Source organism: Bos mutus, chromosome 6 (assembly GCF_027580195.1).
Source record: "Bos mutus isolate GX-2022 chromosome 6, NWIPB_WYAK_1.1, whole genome shotgun sequence".
Lineage (NCBI taxonomy): Eukaryota > Metazoa > Chordata > Mammalia > Artiodactyla > Bovidae > Bos > Bos mutus.
Window position 1 is genome coordinate 44,440,481 of NC_091622.1, and position 23,810 is coordinate 44,464,290.

Consider the following 23,810-nt stretch of genomic DNA (forward strand, 5'->3'; position numbering starts at 1 on the left):
GCGACTCCTATGTTAACAGAGTGCAACTTGCTTTGCTGAGCAATGGCCCCCTGTTCACAGCAACTGCCAAACCTCTGCTACAGCAACAGCTTTCTTATTTACAAAAAACAACCACCCGAAAGAGAGTTCATTCCACACAGTCACACAGTTTTTGGCTGCGTAAGGAGCCCTCGGCCCAACTACTCTCACTTCACAATCTCCAAACACACACTGGCGAAGGCAGGCATTTCCAGGCCCACAGGCAAATGCTCTTCTATGGGCTGAGGAGATTGCTATATAAATAAATGTTTGCTTAATCTTGGCCATTATGGTTCTGCATCTGCCACTTTAGTGGCTCCTGTAATAGCTCCCAAGTTCTTTAGACTCATTGAGCTTAAATCCCTCCATCTATAGATTGGGGGAAGCCCTCACCTTTCTGACAAAAGCTGTTGCAAGGACTCGAAGGGCTTCTGAGCAGGAGGCGGTAGCACTCAGAAGGAAGTGGGGGGGGGGGCGGTTCCCACAGGCTGAACCCTGGATTTCTTCCCAGTTTCCCTGGTGTAACAGTGAAGCTGTACTGTTCAAAGTGTTATAAAAAGAAACATCTCAAAGCACTCAAGACCTTTGAAGGAAGTTTTAGGTTCTGAGCATCAAACTGGAATGCATATACAAAGTTGCTCTGATTTGTGGTCACAGGGGACTAAAATAAGATTGACCAAGAAGATTTTCTGCTGAAGCAAAAGGCTCCCTCCCGTTCTACAAAGGGTCATTCCGTGCTCTGATTTCTCCAGGGTTGTCATTCTGGCGCATGTCATCATCCAAATAAGCCATCACTTTTTAAGGGAAGAAAGCAAAGGCCCCCTCCCAGAACTAAGAGGAATACCTCCCCTGGTACCTCCACTTGAAATCAAAACAGGCAAAGACAAAGATGTGTTTGATTGTTTATTCAAGGAGGAGTCTGCTAGGGGAAAACTGTGTTGCCATGACCCCAAAGAATCCCAACCTGTAAGAAGATTAACCCCAGGTCATTTAAATTCCCCTTTATCTCCTTTGGAGGAACTACTTGTTTAGCAAAAGAAAAATATTTAAAGGGTCATCTGAGATCTTTTGGTGATCTTGCACTGCACTGCAGAGAGGTGCTCTGTGTATAGTTCTGCCTGGAGTATCAAGAAGAAATTTTCATTTCAATATCCCCTGAGAAGCTATTAGTGAAATCACTGTTGTCACGATGTCTTCACTGCTTCTTTAACAGATGATTTGCCATTGGAAATTGAGTTGTTTTAAAAAGGATTCTAAATTCTAAAAGAGAGCCTCGATTGACAACCATATTTCTAGAACTACAAACGTGAATGTTCTTGTCTATCCTGAGAGGAGGAGACAAAAAACAGGTAGATATTATGACCGGACACTGGTTGCCACAAGAAAGAACACTGGCCTAACAGATACAGATTTCTAGCTCAGTTTCTGGTTCTCAACCACTGCTTACGCAGAAGGCTTCAGATAAAGCACTTCATCTTTGAACTTCCAAAACGGGTTGGATTAAATATTGACTATGCTTTTTCCTGGACTTCCCTGGTGGCTCAGATGGTAAAGAATCTGCCTGCAATGCAGGAGACCTGGGTTCAATCCCTAGGTTGGGAAGATGCCCTGGAGGAAGGCATAGCAACCCACTCCAGTATTCTTGCCTGGAGAATCCCCATGGATAGAGGAGCCTGGAGGTCTACAGTCCATGGGGTCGCAAAGAGTCAGACATGAATGAGTGACTGAGCACGTGCTCTTTCCAATTCAAACAGCCTCAGAGTCAAATAAGGAACAAAACCCTAAATTAGAACACTGAACAACACACTAGCAGATTTGGATTTTTAGTCCTGCTCTGTTCACCTGCTGTATGACCTTGGACAAGTCACAAGAAAAATGAAAGACTTAGGTAACACCCAGTGAGCTCCCCATGGGATCACAAAGAGCCGGACACTACTGAGCAACTGAACAACAACACTGAGCACTCACCAAGCACAGGCAACGGGCTTTATACAGGTTATCACAGTAATTCTTTATGAAAATTTTATGAATCTATCTCATGATTACGTTCACTTTGGAGAGGAGGAAACTGAGTCTCAGAAAGGTTACACAGCTTGCCCTAGATCAGCCAGTCAGCAAGTGGAAGTATTATACTTGAATCCCCCAAGCTGGATGCCAGAACCTCAGCTTTTATATATTACCTTTCAACTTTAGGAAAGATCTAACTTGCCGTGAGGCCGCAGAAGCCAGCTGGCGGATGACACACATACACAGATACCCGTGTGCAGGCACACCATACGGACACGGCCTCTGAAAAGCGCAAAGCCCTGCAAAGCTGCGGATGCGGTACTGCTTCTGCCTATATTTGAGAAGAACTCGCAAGACATTTGTAGCCAGCTCGAGCTGCTACAACAAAGCACCACAGACTGGGTGGCTTATAAACAACAGAAGTTTATGTCTCACAGTTTTAGAGGCAGGGAATTGGAGATCAAGGTGCCAGCACAGGTTCTGGGGAGCCCCCTTTCAGGTGGTAGGTTTCTGGTTTTGTACTCACATGGCAGACAAAGCATGCTCTTTCATAACTCTCAGAAGGGCGCTGAATCTGCTCATGAGGACTCTACCCTCATGACCTCACCTCATCCTAACTACCTCTCAGAGGCCCCACCTCCCAACACCACCACACTGAGGAGCGGAGTTTCAACATGTGAATTTATTGGGGGCGGGGGGAAAGTAAACATTCAGTCCAAAAGACAGTGATGATAGTAATCTCTCCTTCTGAGCTGAAGAGGGGAGGAAGCCATAGGAATCCCTCCTTCAGTCAAGAAACTGAAGCCACAGTTTCGAGGCCTGTGGCCAATGAGGTCCTCAATACTGCATCTTCCCCTGTTCCACTGTGGGGATCTCTTGACCCCCTTCCATGTCCCATCTGTTACCCCGGCAGCTGGTTCTCATCCCAATGCCTTCTGCTAACACAGGTACATTTGCTTTGCAGCTGGAGGGGTAAATACTTCACCTACTGTTTTGCCTTTGGGATAAACACGCGATATAAGACAGGAGACACTAGGTCAGGGCGCACACTTCCACCCCTTGTTCCTGCTGAGGAAAAAGCGAAGAAGGTAATTGTGCCTCTCTCATCCAGTACCAGCACACAGATGCCAAAGCTGTCTGCTTCTGGCTAAATGGAAAGTTTCACTGTAACCAGCACCTGCAAATTCAACAGTGCATTTTCTTCCCCACACTGAGCTAATGAAGAGGGCATCTGAACACCCTTGCCCATCCAAAAACCAACAGCATACTTTTATAAATCAACTAAAGGTAAACAAAATTTGAAAACCTATATTTTAAACAGGTAAGAATTTTCCCACAAATACTAGAACTATTTCCCCCCATTGTTTATCAAGACATTTTTTCCATTACTAAGCCAGAATTCCCTCCCTGGCTTTGGGCTATATTTTTCTCTCCATTGCACCGACTAAACCATTTAACATCCTATATATTTTAATTATTTTGTTTATTGTCTGCTCTCAGCATCTCTACTGTGATGCTTAGGTAACTTAAGGTAACTATATTATTTATCATCCAAATCAAGACACTCTGGAGAGAGAAGGGAGCACTAATACAAATTATGTCAGAACAGGGACTTCCCTGGCAGTCCAGTGGTTAAGAATTTGCCTTCCAAAGCAAGGGGTGTGGGTTCCATCCCTGGTTGGGTAGCTAAGATCCCACATGCCTTCTGGTCTATCTCTATATATGTGTGTGTGTGTGTGTGTGTGTGTGTGTGTCTGTGTGTGTGTGTGTAACAGAAGCAATATTGTAACAAATTCAATGAAGACTTTCAAAATGGTCCCGTTCCAGTATTCTTGCCTGGGTAATCCCATGGACAGAGGAGCCTGGCAGGTTGCTCACAAAAAAGAGTAGGACAACCACATCAAAAAAATCTTACATAAAAATAAAATTATGCCAGGACAAGAGGTGCAAATGACAATGCTCTTGAGCCGTTTAGGTTTCACACGCTCTAGGATTTGGGTCTGACTTTTTTCACTCCTGTGTTCCTAGTGTCTAATCAGCACAGGATACACACAAGGTGTTCCATAAACTCTTACTGAACCATGGTGGCTCTAAGAATGAGCTCTGAGTAGACTGCAGGACTTTATACTCTTTCTCCTTCACCAATTCCTTATGTTATTTCCCTTCAGTAATTTACTTAACTGCTACTGGCTTCAATTTCCTAGTTTGTCTGATGGCAATAATAATAATAACCCCACCTCCCATGGTGGTGTGGGAATTAAATGGGATCCTCCAAGGTGTAATGTTGGGCATAGGGTCTGATATGGCAAGGATGAGCACTCAAAAACACTGGCTGCCATCATTACGATTTGTCATTCTAAGACTGCTCAGGAAGGCATGTAGAGCAGATGGTTAAGACACAGTCTACCCAGCATCCTGTCACCATGACAACAGCAGAAGCTGCCTTATATCTACAGTATGCCTGGCCATGCCCAGCTGACCCTGAAGTGGACTCCTGGACTGAGCCTGGCCTAGGGGAGCTATCTCCCGGGACTCAGGGAGCAGCTTCTTCCTAGAGATCAAAGACGTGGGATCTGTAGCCCTTATGTGGTCAGCAGTCATGTTTCCTATTCTATAGAGAAAGCAGGTCCAGAAAAAGAAATGAGAGCTGACCCAGAGAATGCTGAAGGCAGAGGAAAAACCTGGGGGCCCCTGAGTGCTGGTGGTAGCTGGTCTTGAGGCCTGGCTGTATTTCTGCCTCCCAAGGTGGCTGCTCACCCAACCCTTCTGAGGTTCTATGAGCCAGTAACTTCCTCTTTGGCCCAAGCTATTTCAAGTTTCCAAGTGTAACCAGAAGAGTCCTGACAAAGGCACACAAATATATAGTTGATTAGAAAAGAAAGGGATAATCAGGAGGGGGAGAGGATGATAAATATTTATTGATCCTCACCCTGTGCCAGGCACTGTGCTGAAGACTCTACTTTAGTTATCTCATTTGTTTCTCACAGCTACACCATGCAGTGGGCACCATATTTATTCCCATTTTGTAGATGGAAACACCAAGTCTCAGGCCCAGAAAGGAAATTTCCCAAGGCACATGATTAGTTCAGTGGGTATCACTGCCTTTCCATCCCAGGTGATTAATCTAAGCCAATTAATGAATAGTATCCTCCCAGTGAATATTAACGGAGAAGGAGATGGCAACCCACTCCAGTGTTCTTGCCTGGAGAATCCCAGGGATGGTGGAGCCTAATGGGCTGCCATCTACGGGGTTGCACAGAGTCAGACATGACTGAAGCGACTTAGCAGTGAATATTAACAGACCAGGAAGGAGAGCATGTCCTACACTGGCCCAGTGAGACTGGAGGGAAGGACTTATATTCCAGGGCTGGGTTTTCAGTCTTTCCTGCTTATAGGAACTGGCCTCAGGAGAAAGCTGATGCTAAATTCAAGAAGAAACTGATGTTAAAATCGGCACAGTGATAGAATAGTCTGATAAAATATACGATTCCCAGCTCAATGTGAACTTCAGTTTAACAGTCAATATTGTTTTAGTTAAGTAAATATTATTGCATGATACATGAAATTGAAAGTGTTAGTCACTCAGTCGTATCTGACTCTTTGCAACCCCACGCCCTGTAGCTCATCAGGCTCCTCTGTTGATGGAATTCTCCAGGTAAGAATACTGGAGTGGGTAGCCATTTCCTTCCCCAGGGGATCTTCCTGACCCAGGGATCGAACCCACATCTCCTCTGAGCCACCAGGAAAGTCCCACACTCTTATACTAAAAAGGTGTTCATGGTCCATCTGAAATCCAAGATTTGATTTACTGTATTTTTCTTTGATAAGTATGGTAGAGAAAAGAGAATAAGTACATGACACTGCAGCATCTGAGACCCGCACTACCTCTCAACTTGCGGTTATGCAAGGGTATCAACTCCTTTACTGTTTGAGCAGTTTAGAATGTCTGTCACTGGTACCCTAGTCCATTCTATGTCATCCATCACAGGCAGGAAGGGTGCAGAGCCCAAGCTCAAACCACCACACTAAATCCTAAAGGGACAGAAACTAAATGCCATATTAAAAGCTACAAAACCAGAACTTAGGACATTGAACCTGTTTGTTTCCCCAGAGTTGTAAGAATACAGCTTGACAGACTTACTGGAATTCATCAGATTCTCTTCAGTCAATGTAAATTTTTTATTATAAAGTCACGGAACGTGAATTCACTTACACTGTAAAACTCCTTCATGAATACTAACAAACCCTAAAATCGCAGCAAAGATGACAGCTCATAGACACCAAAAACAAAAACATAAGTGATCCCACACTAAGGATCCCAATTTTAAAACACTTATGATAAATTTACACATCATTTTGTTTAGGAAAAAAACATCAATTAGCTCCATAGAAGAATCTGATATTAGCTCAAAGCTGGAGCATTACAAAATAATCAAATAAAATAGGAAAGGAATATGGGAGTGACCAGAACTGAATGCCTGAAAGGGTAACCGCAGGACCGAATTGTTATTTAAGGGTAAATGTTGTGTGTGTGTGTGTCTACAGTTTACACAGTTATGAAGCTTACGTGTTTATATGCTGCGCCAGGTATATGATCAATGAACAAAAACAGGATGTTGGCTGAGCCACTACAGCTCTGAGGACAGCAAACAATTCCTGAGTCCTTATTTTCATCCACCAGTTTTGAAGCCCTGCTCTGGTGCAGAGGGTTTCCCATAACATGGAACACATAGCATTAATATCACCATCATCCAGGCTACCTTCAAGCCCATGAAAGGCTACCAGCCAGGGTGTGTCAGTATAGAAAACTGTGAAGTTAAGGAAACAGCTAACAAGATATCTTTGAAAAAAGCAATATATATATGTATGCATGCAACTGGATTTTAAAAATTTGATGTATGATATTCCTGGACATAATGCTATAAAAGTGTTAACTGTCCCTACATCAATCTATAAATTTAAGAAAACTCCAATCAAAATACCAACAGGAATGGGTTTGGGTGGGGTGGGGATCAGAGGAGGACTTGATAAAATATTTGTCAGTTATATTAAAAAAAAAAAAAAGAAATCTGAAAAGAAAGAGCAAAGCTAAGGATAATAGCCCAAATAGGTATTGAAAGTATAAACAAAACAGAATAATGTGGTACAAATAGGATGGTACAGGAAGCTCAATGGAACAAACAGAAAGTCCAGAAACACACACACACACATATACACAAGATAAGGATTTGTTCATTGATAAAAGTAGGCACCTACAATCTGTGGGAAATGGATTCATCAATAAACAATGCTGGTTAGCATTTAGGAGAGAACATAAATGGCTTATGAGTTTTGCTGGGAAGATGTCTTTAAAAGTCTCAAGTGGCAGAATGGCATTCATCCATGGAACAGTGAGCTAAAGCCTGCTAGCAGTGTGCCCTCAACTCGTGGTTTTTCAACAGGGTCCCCAACAAGAAAGGGAACACGGTCAACTTGGGTGTCCTCTTCTATCCTGTTAGACTTCACTGTGTCCCCTTCACCCAACCCTTAGCTCCTCTTTGTAGTCAGTGTTTCTGAACCACACTTCCCCCAGTAACACAAACACCTCTGAGAAATTAAAAGATTTCTCTACACATTTTGGCATTCCCTGATCCTCCAGTTGTTGTAAGACATCAATACAAACATCCTGAGAGTTACCAAAGATCAGGAGTAAGTCTTACCTGTTTCCTCTTTTCAGGGGGAAGTGATGGATCTCCATCCTACAAAGAAACCAATGTTACATTTTATTTTTTTAAAAATCAGATATATGTAGCTTCAAGGAACTGTACTGAACTATGAACTAAATTCAGACCCTCCACACTCCTGCCCCCTGCAACCAGCAATGTTCTGAACCAAACTAAAATATACTTTAAAAACTGATAACTGTAAACTGAACCAGAGTTATTTTGGGAAAACCTCTAAAGAATCACTTTCAATTAGGACCAATTTATATGTTTTCTATAAGATGATTGGATGGCATCACTGACTTGATGGACATGAGTTTGAGCAAGCTCCAGGAGTTGATGATGGACTGGGAAGCCTGGTGTACTGCAGTCCATGGGGTCGCAGAGTCGGACACGACTGAGTGACTAAACTGAACTGATATATTTTCTATACCTATGTGAGCCAAATAAATTCATTACTTAGATTTATCAAAATTACTTTTGAGCAGACTAAACAAATAGTATTTCATTTGGTTTGCGTTCCTTTTTTAAATAATTAGATTCAAGGTAATAGTAATGGACACACATATGCACGTGCATATACATACACACTTGAATTTTCTCTATAAGCAGAACAATTTGGGGACAGGATATGCCCAAAATACAAGAAAACTAACTGAGAACTTATAGCCCTATCAGATTTTTGTCTTAAAAGGATTTAATTTCTCTCCCTCATGTGCCATCTGGGAATACATAAATATCTCAGGTAAATGATAAATGCTCAGGAAACAGTATTCCTATATCTGATGCAGTCCTCATGTAAGTCAACATTACTTTAACCTTAGGAATCTTTCTATTGTATTTCTGTTGAGGACAATTCAATGACCCCAGCAAAGCTGGTTAAACGTAAGCAATAGTGTCAGCACTTAAAAAAGAGATGGCATAAGTGAGAAAAAACGAAGTGAGAATGCAAAATAGCACTATGCAGTTGGTATCCTCCAATTCATTTTAATTTGCATCCTTAAAAATTGTGCCATATGAAAACTAGAGAAAATCTAATTGCCCAGGAGAGGGAAAGGTTTAAAAATTATGGCAATACTACTATGCAAATATTTTTTAATGAGTTAAATCTGTATATATGGCCTAGAGACATGTCCAAAATAAAGTGCTGAGCGAAAAGAGCAAGTTTTAGAGTAACATTTATATAAAGCTGTCCAATAGGACTCTCTGCAATGAGGGACATGTCCCACAGCTAACTGTCCAATATAGCAGCCAGCATGGAAATGTTCTATATAAACACAATCCCATACGGTAGCCCCAGCCAACTATAGCGATTGAGCACACGAAATATGACGAGTCTGAGTGTTCAATTTTATTTAATTCTAATTAATTCAAAATGAAACTTAACCGCATGCAGCTCGTTAGTGGGTTCTGTATTAGAATCGATTTATAACATGAATCCTCCAGAAAAATAAACCCTTCATACAATTCATTAATAAGTAAATAAGGCACACGCAGACACATTCAGATATGTGTGTACATTCACGGGTGCCAGAGCAAGTATCCAGAAGCATATACTTATCAACCAGTATCAAATGGTACTGGGTGTGGAGGAAGTAGGGTTGATGACTTTCATGTCTTTCCAGTTGGTAACTGTCTGGATTCAGCCCTCTTTAGAAGAGATCGCATGTTTAAAGCCCCTCTTTCTATCTCCGTAAGGGAACAGGGACATCAGCATAACGTAATACGCACGATGAGCTCGCGGTACTTCTTCTTCAGGGACTGGTGACGCTCTCGAAGCTGATTTGCCATGAGTTTGTACTGGTCCCTTTCCTGCTGGCATGTGTCCAGCTCCTTGGAAAGGATCAGCAGGGCTTCCTTCTTACTCTCCAGCTTCCTTTTACACACCAGGTACTGCAGAATAAACACACCCACGTGACTCAGAACTGTCATCAAGCCGCCCTCCTTTCACCTGCGTTGGAGTTCACACACTCCGCAGGGTTGATTTTGCTTTGTTGCTTTTTGTCTTCAGAGATCATATACCCAGAGACATTTGTCATTCAATGACACGTGAGCCCAAAAGCTGCTAAAGTACCGGACACAGTACCCTTGTGACAGAACCAGAACCGTGGACGTTCATGAAGTTTGGCCAACTGAGACAGGGAAAATAATTGGTAAGTTAAAGAGCACAATCCTTTTAAACAATTCCATAGTTAAATAGATAACAGGATGCCAAATTTTGTTTCAAAAGGCATTTATATATCCTGATAAGACTGTGTAAAATTCTATTAAAATTTTACAAAATAACGTAACACACATTTAGTAAAAATTCTGTATACTACTAATAATTATCTCTTGGTAGCACAATTATTTGCATGTTTTCTTTAATCTTTATACTTTTTTATGTTTGCCAAATGTTCTAGAATACACCTATATGGTTTCTATAATTTTAAAAAATACAAAAAATGTAATAAAAATAATTTGATCAAACTATACATTACTACAATAGATTGCACCGGCCCATGCAACCTAGCAGACATTTTCTCACTTGGGAGTTTTTGTTCACTAAAATCAGGCAGAGGTGCGCACTTTTTTCTAGGATTCAAGTGCAGATACCCACCACCCAGAGACCAATTTTATGAGTGAAGTATTTTAGTCACACTAAATTATCCCCTCAAAGTCAAGTTCCATCTTGCTGGAACTCTTCCTCAGAGTTGCAGGATATCTTCGTCCCTCCATCGCCCCACTCCCCCCACTATGACAGACCCTCACCTGACAATCACCCACCACCTGGGCCAGAAGCCCGACTGGGATTCTGTCCTTTTAACTGGGTCTATTGTACCGTCTGGTGTTATTCACATATGTGAGATGTGGCACTAAATACCTTTTGAATTTGCCCCGTAAAAGACCAAATTCAGAGCATTCATGAAAACAATTTATAGTTTCATTATACACTCTGACATGAGCACTTTGTCATTACGGACGCTCACACAAAGCAGACAGAGGATCAGCACTCCCATACCATTCGAGTCAATGCTCTTTTATGGACAAAAAGCATTACTCATATATAGTGCTTGCTTGGAACTGACTTTGTTAAGTTCAATTTCAAATAAATGAAAGGGGTAAAAGAGAGTTTTGTGCATTAGCACATTTTTTTTCCTTAAAAAAAAAAAAGTAATTGCTTAGCTTCAAAAACAAAGGGGAAAGAAAAGCCATTCTGAGATGATTTGAGTTTTAAGAGAGGACACTTCCACCTTGGATGAATCTTATTCCAGGCAGTAATGAGGTTGGAATCCTGCCTTAAAACGTCCCAGATTTTAAGACTTTGACATCGTCTTCGTGGAGGCAAATGGTTCTGTTGCCACAGTGATTTCTCAAGAGTAAAATCCCCGACGTGTAAATATCAGAGAAGAGTAGCTCAAAAATCTGAACAGCAGTGTCCTCAGGGAGGTATTGAGATTTCACAGGAAAAAATACCATTTACACACAGTTTAACAGATCTACCCTTGTGCCTTCAGTTCTTTGCCTGTGATCAGCAGCCTCGGCTGGCAGTGGTGTTAGTACTGATGGCACAAAGACAGCCTTTGTCCCTTCAGATCCAAAGCTAAGGGCCCACATATACTCCGATTCTTCCCACTTTGGGAAGAAGATCACAATCATGTGTAGATGTTATAAGCTGAAGCAGGCAAGGTTAGAGTCACATCTGGTCTATGGAAGGCGACCAGGTAAGGGCCACCACTTACTGGCAAAATGGAATTCAAGTTCCCTAACCTTGAACTGCAGTCTGTGCGGGTCCAAGAGAGAAGCCGCTTCTCTCCCAAAGCATGACACAAACTGGGCCTTGGAAGCTGTAAAGAGCAGAAGTAGACATCCATTCCCTCTCTGTCTAAGACACTTGGTAGCAAACAGACACAGGGGTGCCTAAGACCCAGGGACCAAGGATTTGAGGAGCAGCATTGCTGCTGTTTGGCTGTGTTTAGGGTGTGGAAAACAAGACAATTATAAATTTCATCAAAGCGTAAGAAACCCATTCTGTATAAAGATGAAGCCACTTCAAGTTTGGTCTTGAGAAAGCCACTGCTGGATGGTTCTTTCTTCTGCTTACTGTGGTCTAGAATAGTGAATTGCAAAAATGTTATTCCATGTCATTTGTTTCTATCAGCAGAACAAGCCTTAGGCTTAAGCCTTATTTATAAAATAGCTCCAGTGTTGTTGCTCTGGCTGAAGATGGGACACCTCCTCTGTAGTTCTGCCACCTTGGTGCACTGGCATCAACATAGAGCCCTGCTCTATGTTACCCTGGGATGCTTGTGAAAATGCAGATTTCTGAGCCTGGGCTCAGACGGCTCACCCCCAGCTCACATATTGCCCAAATCGTCAATCTCTGGTGGTTGGCTCAGAAGTCTGCTATTAGCACATGGCACAGGTGATTCTTACTCCACCTGTACTTTGAAAACCCAGGCTCTGGAGGCCTCAGCTTCCCACTGTGAAGTTAGAAACAATGAACATAGTCTGGAGGGACTAAAGGCCAGCTGCAGCCCAGAATTTCCAGGCAAGCCTCAGTCTCAGAGCCATTCAGGGTTGTCTGAGCCCCCTTTTTATAGCACAGAGGGGTTCTGAACAAGTACAAGCAGGGACCATATTTTACCATCTGGCCAAAGAGCTTCTACATGCAGTCTCATTAAAATATCAATAGAAACTCTGGGAGGTATTTGGGGGTGGGGGTGGGGTGTACTGGGGAATGAGACAGAATTTCTCATTCTTCTAAAATGGTGACAGTTTAGTCCCTGTGGTAGCAACTGCTAAATGGTCCCATTTTCTGTCCCTCCAATTGGAAACAAAAAACAAATGACAAAAAAGAAAGAAAAAGGTGCTGAAGATCCTCCTCCATGGGTCGCTCTGAACAACCAGGGAATGCACAGGTCCAGCCTCAGCCTTACAAGGGACTGGAAATAGAACAGAAAGCGAGACAAGCCAGTCGTTGCGTGTGGGGCGTCTCCGCTTCTAAAGGAGGATAAGTATGGCTGGTGGAAGCGGTGGACAGTAGAAAACGACCAGGCAGAGCCAGGAGGCCTCTGTCCAGATGTAGGTTAAGTGATGGGGTAATCATGAATTTGGGGACCCTGGGAAAGCTCCAGAAAACAGGAAACAAAACAAACTCATGCTGCCTGGGTCTCAGTTTCCACTCTTGGAAAATGAGCAGGGTTCCCCAGAGTGCCTCCTAACATGAGGAACCCATGATTTCAACATCCCATCCAGTATCACTGGGGTGCAGGGTGCTGGGGAGAACACTTGGGGGTGGGGCTCCAACCCAGGAGGCATGACTCACTTCCGGTGCCTAGAAAGTGCCTCCTCTACCTCACCTAGGGCAGAGTTAGCTCAATGATTTCTAAAGATCACCTGCAGCAGTAACTTCAGGATAGCCACCTGGTTGGAAAGGGTGCTCAGGCCAAAGCAATAACCACTGTGTTTGTGATAACCATCTACGACAGAGTGAGAAAAGGCTAAATGTCTGCGTGGTCGTCGTTAGTGCCTCTCGCCAGTATTTCTCGTTCTTCTTTACTTCCAGGCATCTGGCCGGACTGTTCTCCCCCCATTGCTTTGGAGTAAGGCAGAACCATGTAACTTGCTTTATACAGTAAAGGGGAACCGGAGGACTACAAGTCAGTTCCAGGGTGGAAGATCCCGAGGGTCAAGGTATGAATCACCAGCACAACTTGGATAATGGAACCACAGCAGACAACTGCTCTGAAGAATCTTTTGGGTCCACAGAGTAATCTGTGTGATCCAGAAATAAACTTTTGTACTGTTAAGATACAAAGATTTGGGGGTGTTTGTTATCAGAGCACATCTTAGCCCATCCTGACTAACACGATCCATAGCAAAGGATGAGGGTAGCCAGATTGGGGAGATCAAATCTGCCCTGCTCTGTGCTTCTACTGAGTTACCACAATGATGAGGAGGACTGATATTATCACTATTATTATTGCTGTTAGCAACAACAAAACCAAAGTTTTATGTCAAATGCTTTCCACGGATGATCTCCTTTAATCCCCACAGCACTGCAGTGGAGTTACTGTGTTATTTCAATGTACATTTCCTAAATGAGAAAGTGAGACTGAAAGAGTTTATGTTATATGCTAAGGGTTTAGTAGAGCTAGAATCTGAACCCAAGTCTTTGTATAGCCAAGCTTGTGAAACCCCAATTTCTGACAAACCAAGCATTCCGTGAAAAAACAATCAGAATACTCATGGAGTTGGTTACTACATCTAGTTGGTATTTTCAGCATAGGGAAGCTAAGAAAGGGGAATTTTAAATTTGGCTCCTTTTATGTTTAGAATCTCTTCACCCACCCCCTTCTAAAACTAGATACAAGGCCTGAAGGAAGAAGGAAAAAATAAAGAATTCATGAGCATCCCTCTCCTCTGCTCCTTGTGAGGGAGCCAAGTAGAGGCAACAAGGTTTCCATCCACTTAAAGGAAATGGGATAAGACTAGAGGCTGTTTTCTCAAAAGGCTTGGTTGCAACAATTTTCTATAAATTGTAGTTGGTCTCAATCATTCATTCAGGGAATATTTTCTGGGTGTCTTTCAATGTGTTAGGCACCAAGCCAAGCATTTGGTCTCCTAAATGGATAAATGGTCCTGGGGATTTTGAGAAGGAAAAACATGATACCTGGATAACAAGACGTAATTTCCACAATCCCTTATGGGTTTTTCTGAAACGCCCAAAGTTTTGAAAACTGAAAACGTGTTCACATCTTGTTAGTGACCTCAGCTGATGTGAGGGTTTTTACTGTCTTATGCCACAGATTGTGAATATTCACACATTTGCTGAAGACAAATCAATGTGTTGATTATTTGCTGCCGCCCAGAAGTCTACTGGGGCTGATACACAATATACACTTCACTTACTGCATTTCCTTTCAGATGCCAAAAATCCTGCCTCAGAAACATATCTGGGGGCCAAGGATATCAGATACAGAAACTGCCTTTTATTTCAAAGTCACCCTTGCAAATCTCTATATAGTCTCAAAGACACATTTGTGATGAAAATCAAATCTTTCTCAAACAGTTAATTATCCAAACCTAGGACATTATTAGATTTTTTTATTTCCTTATATAGGCAAGGAAAAACTGAAAATACATTACATGCAGTAAATGTTCAAGCTGTCACAATGCTTACATGCCTATTCCCATCACCTCATAATGCCTTTATTCTTGAAAATTAGCATGAACACTGGAGCAGGGATAAACCTCCCAGATAACCCAAGTGACTTGCCCAATTGCAAAGAACAAGGTTCCCAGCTGCCAGCATCTTCCATAACAGTGTCTTCCAAACTGTGGGTCACAATACATCAGTTTGTGTAATGAACTCAATTCAGCTGCTACCCTCGTTTTCTTTAAAACAAAAACAAAACCAGAATAGAACAGAAAATAGCGTGATCCCATGCAGTAAATTAAGTATTATTTCATGAAACTTTTGTCTGTTAATATGTGTGTAGGAACAAACACACTTTCTATGCATATTTTCAACATATTCTGTGGACTGCCATTCTAAAGTTTGGAAATGACTTTTCTACAATAAGTTACTCCATACATTTATTCATTCATTCAACAAATATTTAGTGAAAGACAGCAAGAGAGGCAAGAATGTAGCTGGGGGGTAAAGCCATTATGTAATAGAATTAACCGTTCTTTGGGGTTGAGGTGCAACTCGGATTAATTAATACCTGCTCTGCCTACCTCTGGCACCCCACTCCAGTACTCTTGCCTGGAAAATCCCATGGACGAAGGAGCCTGGTGGGCTGCAGTCCATGGGGTCGCTGGGAGTCGGACACGACTGAGCGACTTCACTTTCACTTTTCACTGTCATGCATTGGAGAAGGAAATGGCAACCCACTCCAGTGTTCTTGCCTGGAGAATCCCAAGGATGGAGGAGTCTGGTGAGCTGCCATCTGTGGGGTCGCACAGAGTCGGACACGACTGAAGCGACTTAGCAGCAGTAGCAGCAGCAGCTGCCTACCTCAATGAGATTACTGGGAGCTTGAAATGCAAGGTATGATGTTAATATTTGGCTTTGGAAACATTCTCAAAACTGAAGGCATTATTTTTTTACAGCACTTAAAGCTTACAAAACATTTTCCCAGAGACTCTCGTTTGATAGGCAACATTATATGGCAATTTTAACAAAAACTGCTTTCCCCATTTTATAGACAAGATAGTTGAGATTAATCGTCTTTTTCAAAGTCACAATGCTAACAACTGTCAGTTCAAACTAGGGCTCTTAATTATGAATTTCAGATTCTTTTAATATTCTGTATTGGTACCAATTAAATTATTAGCAATTCCACAAATCACCTCTCTTGGGTCAAACCATATTTTTAACAAGACACTCTTAGAGATAATTGTGTAACTGAAAGCCATTTTAATTCATAGTATTTTGAGACCCTGTTTGGAAGACAGGCAGCCCTCCTGGGGCCTTTTCTTTTTAGAAAAATGTATTTATTTTAATTGCAGGCTAATTACTTTACAATATTGTGGTGGTTTTTGCCATACATCAACATGAATCAGCCATGGGTGTACATGTGTCCCCCAATCCTGAACCCCCCTCCCCACGCCATCCCTCTGGGTTGTCCCAGAACACCAGCTTTGAGTGCCATGCTTCATGCATCGAACTTGCACTTTTACATACGGTAATACCCATGTTTCGATGTTATCCTCTCGAATCATCCCACCGCCTTCTCCCACATAGTCCAAAACTCTGTTCTTTATATCTGTGTCTCTTTTGCTGTCTTGCATATAGGGTCATTGTTATCATCTTTCTAAATTCCATATATTTCGTTAATATACCATATTGGTGTTTCTCTTTCTGACTTACTTCACTCTGAATAATAGGCTCCAGTTTCCTCCATCTCATTAGAACTGACTTAAGTGCATTCTTTTTTTATAGCTGAGTAATAGTCCATTGTGTATATGTACCACAATTTCCTTATCCATTCGTCTGCCAGTGGATATCTAGATTCCTTCCATGTCCTGGCTGTTGTAAACAGTGCTGCAATGAACATTAGGGTACACGTGTCTCTTTCAATTCTGGTTTCCTTGGTGTGTATGCCCAGCAGTGGGATTGCTGGGTCATATGGTAGTTCTATTTCCAGTTTTTTAAGGAATCTTCACACTGGTCTCCATAGTGGCTGTACTAGCTTGCATTCCCACCAACAGTGTAAGAGGATTCCCTTTTCTCCACACCCTCTCCAGCATTTATTTTTTGTAGACTTTTGGATCGCAGCCATTCTGACCAGCATGAGATGATACCTCATTGTAGTTCTGATTTGCATTTCTCTGATAATGAGTGATGTTGAGCATCTTTTCATGTGTTTGTTAGCCATCTGTATTTCTTCTTTGGAGAAATATCTGTTTAGTTCTTTGGCCCACTTTTTGATAGGGTCATTCATTTTTCTGGTATTGAGCTGCATGAGCTGCTTGTATATTTTGGAGATTAATTCTTTGTCAGTTGTTTCATTTGCTATTATCTTCTTCCATTCTGAAGGCTGCCTTTTCACCTTGCTTATAGTTTCTTTCATTGTGCAAAAGCTTTGAAGCTTAATTAGGTCCCATTGTTTATTTTTGTTTTTATTCCCATTATTTTGGAAGGTCAGTCATAGAGGATCCTGCTGTGATTTATGTCAGAGAATGTTCTGCCTATGCTTTTCTCTAAGAGTTTTATAATTTCTGGTGTTACATCTAGATCTTTAGTCAAGTTTGAGTTTATTTTTGTGTATGGTGTTAGAAAGTGTTCTAGTTTCATTCTTTTACAGGTGGTTGACCAGACTTCCCAGCACCACTGGTTAAACAGCCTTTTCTCCATATTTTTGCCTCCTTTGTCAAAAATAGGGGTACCTAGGTGTGTGGATGTATCTCTGGGCTTTCTATCCCGGGGCCTTTTCAGTCGCATTTCACGGGGAGTGGCTGAAGAGGCAGAGGCCACCTACAGTCCTACTCAGTGTTCAGCCAAGTCCATGTTCCCAAGAGCTCTGCTAGTGGAGTGTCAGATGATAGTCAGTTCACCACACTGGGGTATTCACCAGCTGAATCGTGGGCATAAGACACTTTATTTTTCAAAGAGCAGTCGAACTCATAATTGTCTAAGTCGTAACTCAGGCCTAGCCCTCTCGGCTAACTCCAATTCTACCCCTAACAACCCTGCATCAAGGCAATCTCGTTCAGTCCAATGACTTTCGCTGTCATCTCTGTGCTGATTTTACCCAAATTGATATCCCAGCTCAGACCACTCCCCTGTATTCCTGCTCTGCTAGCCAATGTGTACCTCTATTTGAGCATCTTAGAGGCATTTTAAATGAGCCCTTGATATTCTCTCAGACCTGCCCTGCTCCAGACCTGCCCTGTTGGTAAACCAAACCATATTTGGTTTTCCACAAAAACCCTGGACTTGCCCTTGCCTCCTTTTCTTTCCCAGCCCTCATGTATTCATCAGCAAATCCTATGGGTGCTATCTTCATAAGACATATTGAATTCAAATGCTTCTCACCCACTTCTACCCTTATCATCCTCCTTCAAGTCACCATCATCTCTTGATTGGACTGTGGCCCTAGCCTCCTATTTCTACTTCCTCGTTCTACCCACCTCTATTTTCCAAATAGTAACAAGAAAGATGCTTTTCTATGGTGCCAAATGGTGGTTCAAAAGCTCGTATCACACTGAAACAAAGTCCAAAGTCCTTCTATTCCCCCTTGCGCAGTGCTCTCCATCTTCACTGGTCTCCTTGCTAGCTTTGACCACATTAAGCCAATTCCAACCTCAGGACCTTTGCACTGCTCTCTGCTTGGATTGCATGGCTTCTTCCCTGGTTTTATTCAAATTTCTATTGTAATGTCTCCTTCTTAGGAAAGAGATTCTCAATCTCCTTATACTGTGTTACCTTCCTTCATAGTACTTACCACTTGACCTTGAGTTATAGGACTAATTATTGATTTACTTTTAACATCTCCACATCCATAGCAGCAAGAATGTGATGTTTTATCCAGATCCCCAAAGCTAAGAACAGCACATGGTATATGGCTAATGAATGAGAAAACTTAATCTTACTACATCTTCAACACACCTGTGACCCATGTGATATTGGACCCATTTTACAGATTCTCAAACTTATAGCTAGTGAAGACCTCAGGGATGGTCTAAGACAAGCCCATCATTATATAAATGAGGAAGCTGGGACTCAGAATAGTAAATTGACTTATCCAAGGCTGGCAAGTAGATGCCAGAGCTAAAATCTAAACTGAGGATTCTTCTCATTCCAAGTTTAGCACCATTTTCACATTACCTAATTAAGGCACACGTTCCTGGCTAGGGAGTCACAAATGCCTATAAACTTAGAATAGTGCCTAGTACTTTTTATAGTAATAATAATTATTATTATAAGAAAAGAGATAATAATAGATGATAGTAAGTAGCCTCATCATCATTCATGAATAGTTACTAACTGTATAATATGTTAAATGCTATAAAGAAGCAAAAACAAAACTCCCAGAACACAGAGAAAAGCAGTTCAGAGTAACAGCTGACAGCATGGCAGAAAAAGCTGGAATGCCTATATTCAAATCTTGGCTTTACCACTCACTAGTTATCAATTACTCAGCCTCTCTGTGCCTCAGTTATACCATTTATTAAATGAGTATAATTAAAGTACCTTCACAGGGCAGATGTGAGCATTAAAAGCACTTGCGTATGTAAAACATTTAAAATAGTAAGTGCTGTATCCACCTTCATTGTTATTACTACTATTTTTATCCTGAGCCAAGTGATCAAAGAAGGTACTCAAAGAGCTGGAGGAAGATGTGAACATTTGAAATGGATTCTGAAGAATAAGTAGATGGATAAATTTTGTCTGGGGATAGATGGAGTTGTGACAGGAGTGGTGATGGGAAAACAATACCCCTAGCAGGGAAACAGCCACAGAGAAACACAAAGGTGAGCAGCAGGAAGACACATTGTCAGCACAGCAAGCAGCACCCAGGGCTGGCTCCAGTGGAGAGGTGGGGAAAAAAACTGTGTGAGATGAAGATGGAAGGAGAGATAGATGGTGGCCGGGTCAGAAAGGGCCTGGAAGTGTTGCTGATGAGTTCAGATTTCATTCTTTCAGCAGGCAGGAGCCCCAAGGGTTTCTGCATAGAGGAGTGACATTAAGAATCCTTTTAGAAAGACAGTTTTGTTCTGACAGCATGTAGTGTACATTATCTTGGACTCCACAGCTTGGGTAGAACTGGCTACCAAGCCCATGGGGGAGGGGAAGGATCCGGGGTTCGGGGCCCCCTGTGTCTACACCTCTGAATCCTGTTTTGATCTGAACTGTCAGGCCCACAAAGAACACACTGGCTTTGCTATTTCTTAATGTAGGGGTCTGTGATCACCTTGCATAATGCAATATTGATAAGCAAGGTGCTACCTAGGCAACCAGATGCATGCATGGGCTTAGCCTCAGCCTTAGCAGCTGGTATCACAATCACATGAGGGGTTGGGAAATGGGTCACAAGGCCACCCAGCCATGTTCCAAAGGGCTGAGCTGAACAGGGCACTGGCAAATGCCCCACTTTCTGGTCACCTGGGTGGGGCCAAGGGATACACACTGGGTTCTCCTTAGGCCCCCATTTCCGCTTTTCAGTCAGGGTGTGATTCTGCTTATCAAGTTCATGTGTGGTGTACACACCAGGGATATTTGCTCTCTACCTCAGAAAAGGTAAGTTTGTTTTCAGAGAGGGGAAGGGAAAAAAAGCAGTAGTCTCTAAATGTCTACTATGTGCCAGGCACTGTTAGGAATAATAATAATGTGAAGAAGACCTTTATTTGATTATAAGAGTAAGTGGAACAGCCACTACTGAGTGAAAATTACTAGTTTCCAAATCATGCCAAAAGCTCTGCTTTAAACATTTTTTTTTTTAACCCTGAAATAACTTGTTTGATCAGCCCCATTTTAGAGATAAGGACACTGAAGCCCAAAGAGGTTAATTTATCTTCATCATGAAGGTCATAAGTAGTGAAGGCAGACTGTTCTCTGCACATATCTGTTAGGATCCTTTGGTTGCAGGCAACAGTAATCCACACTCTTTCCTAGGAATGTGTTGGAAGGATGAAAAAGTAAAAATGAAAGTGAAAGTCACTCAGTCGTGTCTGATTCTTTGAGATCAATTCTTGAGACCAATTCTTTGTCCGATTCACGGACTATAACTCGCCAGGCTCCTCAGTCCATGGAATTCTCCAGGTAAGAATACTGGAGTGGGTAGCCTTTGCCTTCTCCAGGGGATCTTTCCAACCCAGAGATCGAACCCAGATCTCCCGCATCGCAGGCAGATTCTTTATCATCAGAGCCACCAGGGAAGCTCAAGGATACTGGGACTCATGGAATTGGCAGGAAGACAGAGAAGACCTGGAAACAGGCAGGCAGTGAGGTGGCTCTGGAGGCTGGAGGCAGGGCCAGGAACCACCAGGTCTCAATGCAAAGAAGGCCAGGTTAGAGGTGACTGAACAGGGTAGAAATGAACTCCGTTGTGTTTCAGATTCTTTATGTCTCAGGTCAAGAGTGTTTCCAACTGGCCTAAAGCTGATCACGAGTCATTCTAGGCCCAGGGGACAGGATACCCAGACTGTATCCCTCCGACCTGTCTGTCTAGACCGTATCCAGTGGTAACACCTTCCAAATTGGGGTGCTGATGAGAAAGAGAAATGAATGCAGGGAAGTGAGAAAACAGCAAGTGTTCACCACAAATAACCTAGTGTTGGGCAGCTCCCTGCAGGCCTACAAGACCAAGTAAAGACCCTGGAGTCAGCAACAGAGACATCAGTGGTTTAACGGATGGGGAGCTTACTCGTCTGAAGCAAGGTCCTAGAGCAACACCCCACGGTGTGCGGCAGATGGCAGGCAGGACTTAGTGACAGGCCTCGTTCCAGGGGGAGGGGAAGACTGCCGGTTATAGGGTGAAGTGATGTCAGGTTACCAGGGAAACTAGCAGAGGGACACATAAGACCAGTCACTAGCTGGGGCCTGGGGCAAGTATGTAGGAAGGTCAATCTGGTGAGAAAGGTGTAGGTGAAGCAGGCACTGGTCAGGCAGGGGTTGTACAGAAGGCAAGAGCACAGCCATCTTGAGTGGCCTAACCATACATACACCTAAGTAGATGCATTCTATTGAGCTTATTTCTCAGACTCACTAAGGTTTGCCTTCTAGTGCTTCATGAATAAAGGCTGAAAAAGAAATGGTGGGCATTAAATACCAACTTTTATTTGAATTAACCTTTGAGCCTCTACTCATCACACACACACAAAAATACATACATGGTGGTGAAGTTTACACAGCTGCAGGGCACATACACCTACCAACTGGAGGAAGGAAAAACACACACCCACCAAGTATACTGGGTAATCAGTGAAACATGAATGGAATAAACTTGGAAAAATATGCCCAGTTTTTGGCATGTATATTAGATACCATGAAATGTTTTTATTATCCTCTCAAAAATAGATTTCTTTTGAATTGCATTTCAATTACAATTTTAAAGCAGAGCTCATAGCTCATTTGTTGATGTTAATTCATGCCCCCACACAAATACTTGAAGGTAGCTTGTGCTTCTCATCTTAAGAACTCAGACCCACAGTTTTCATCACTGAGTGACTTTTATCTACCCATTTACTGTTATCTGCAATAAAGCAAGTCATAATTGCTACAAGAAAGATCATAATGATAAAATGACTATCTGACATACTACATTACTATTTGGATGGCTTTACAACCAGATAATGGCTGAGAGAGATGAAGGTAGCCGGGGTGTCAGGGAGGGGACCTCTCCACCAAGTGACCCTCTCTGTCAAACAGTGCCTCGTGGTCCTTGGCGGCTTTTACTGATGGGATTGGGTTAGCTCTCTCTCATTAGCTGCTACAAGAACATGGCCTGCTATTCCAGAAAGGTTTCTTGGTGTGATGATAAACACACATGGCTGAAGGGTTCATGTTCGGGAATAATTTAGAAACTTCTCAACAGTGCGCTCACTCTTACAGGGATTTCCTTCTCTGGTCCCCCGCTGCACTTTACTCTGCTATCACCCTCTTCCTACCTTACCCTCTCTCCCCTATCCAGGAATACCTCCTCCCCATCCACTCAGCAGTGCCAGGTAAACAGTATTCAACAATCAACATGACTTCTCCAACCTCAAATAAGCTAGTCCCTCCATTCCCAGAATTCCCAGTGATTCCTAGCTGGGATCATCATTTGTTTGCTCACCTGTCTAGCCCAGGTACTGGTTCCTTTGAAAACCACAAATCCGGTACTGTCACTCTTCTTTAAAAATATCTCTATTAAAGGAAGTGGCAAACAAGAGCCCTTTGATATCTGGCTGCAATCCACCTCCCTGACTTTTCTCGCCAGCCATGATTCTATCAAGTCCCACTTACTGCTACCCTATACTCGCTCTCCCTCACCTCTCTCTTGTCGGCTCCTGGCCCCAGCTCACAAGTCCCTGACTGGGAAGCCCCCTGCCATCCCAGAGCAGAGTAAGAGCTGGCGCCTGGCAGTCACACAGCATTCTGGGTACCCCTTGATTAGAACACCATATGTTGCATCACCATCACCTGCCTCCCCACAGACTGAGGCCTCTTTGCAGTCAAGAGTCCACCTCATTCACCTTTGCTTCTCCAGAGCCAAGTACAGCTCCTCAACCAGAGTGGGTGCCCCCCAAATATTTGAGAAATAAAGGAATTTCAGTTCCTATGAATCCAAAAAAAATATATACATGGTTGTCTACAAATATGATATTTGTAATACAAAATTGTAGTAAGATAGCCATCAATTTATTATTAAACCTAAATCTCTAAATCCCATTTTAGCATCACGTTTAGGGGCGAAAAAAAGACCAGTTTTACATAAACTTGATGTGTACAGAGAGGGCACAGGATAGCTCCTATAGAGTTATCAAAATAGTTTTTGTATTTAAGCTCATTTTTATCACTTAAAATGAGCACTTCCTTCATCATCTAGGCATATATTCCATTCAGCACTGCCATCCTCTGAGGTCTTGCAGAATCGCTGCTCCAGACGG

General features: G+C 42.6%; 1 protein-coding gene across 2 annotated transcripts in view; it reads right to left on the minus strand.

Annotated features, from left to right (window-relative positions):
• CCDC149 (coiled-coil domain containing 149) overlaps positions 1-23,810 on the minus strand; it is a 118,991-nt gene that overhangs the window by 62,261 nt on the left and 32,920 nt on the right. For both annotated transcript variants that reach the window (XM_070372220.1, XM_070372221.1), the window contains exons 2-3: positions 9,459-9,620; positions 7,725-7,763 (exon numbers count right to left, since the gene is read on the minus strand). In XM_070372220.1, coding sequence (XP_070228321.1) covers positions 7,725-7,763; positions 9,459-9,620 — 201 coding nt within the window. The remainder of the gene's footprint in view (positions 1-7,724; positions 7,764-9,458; positions 9,621-23,810) is intronic.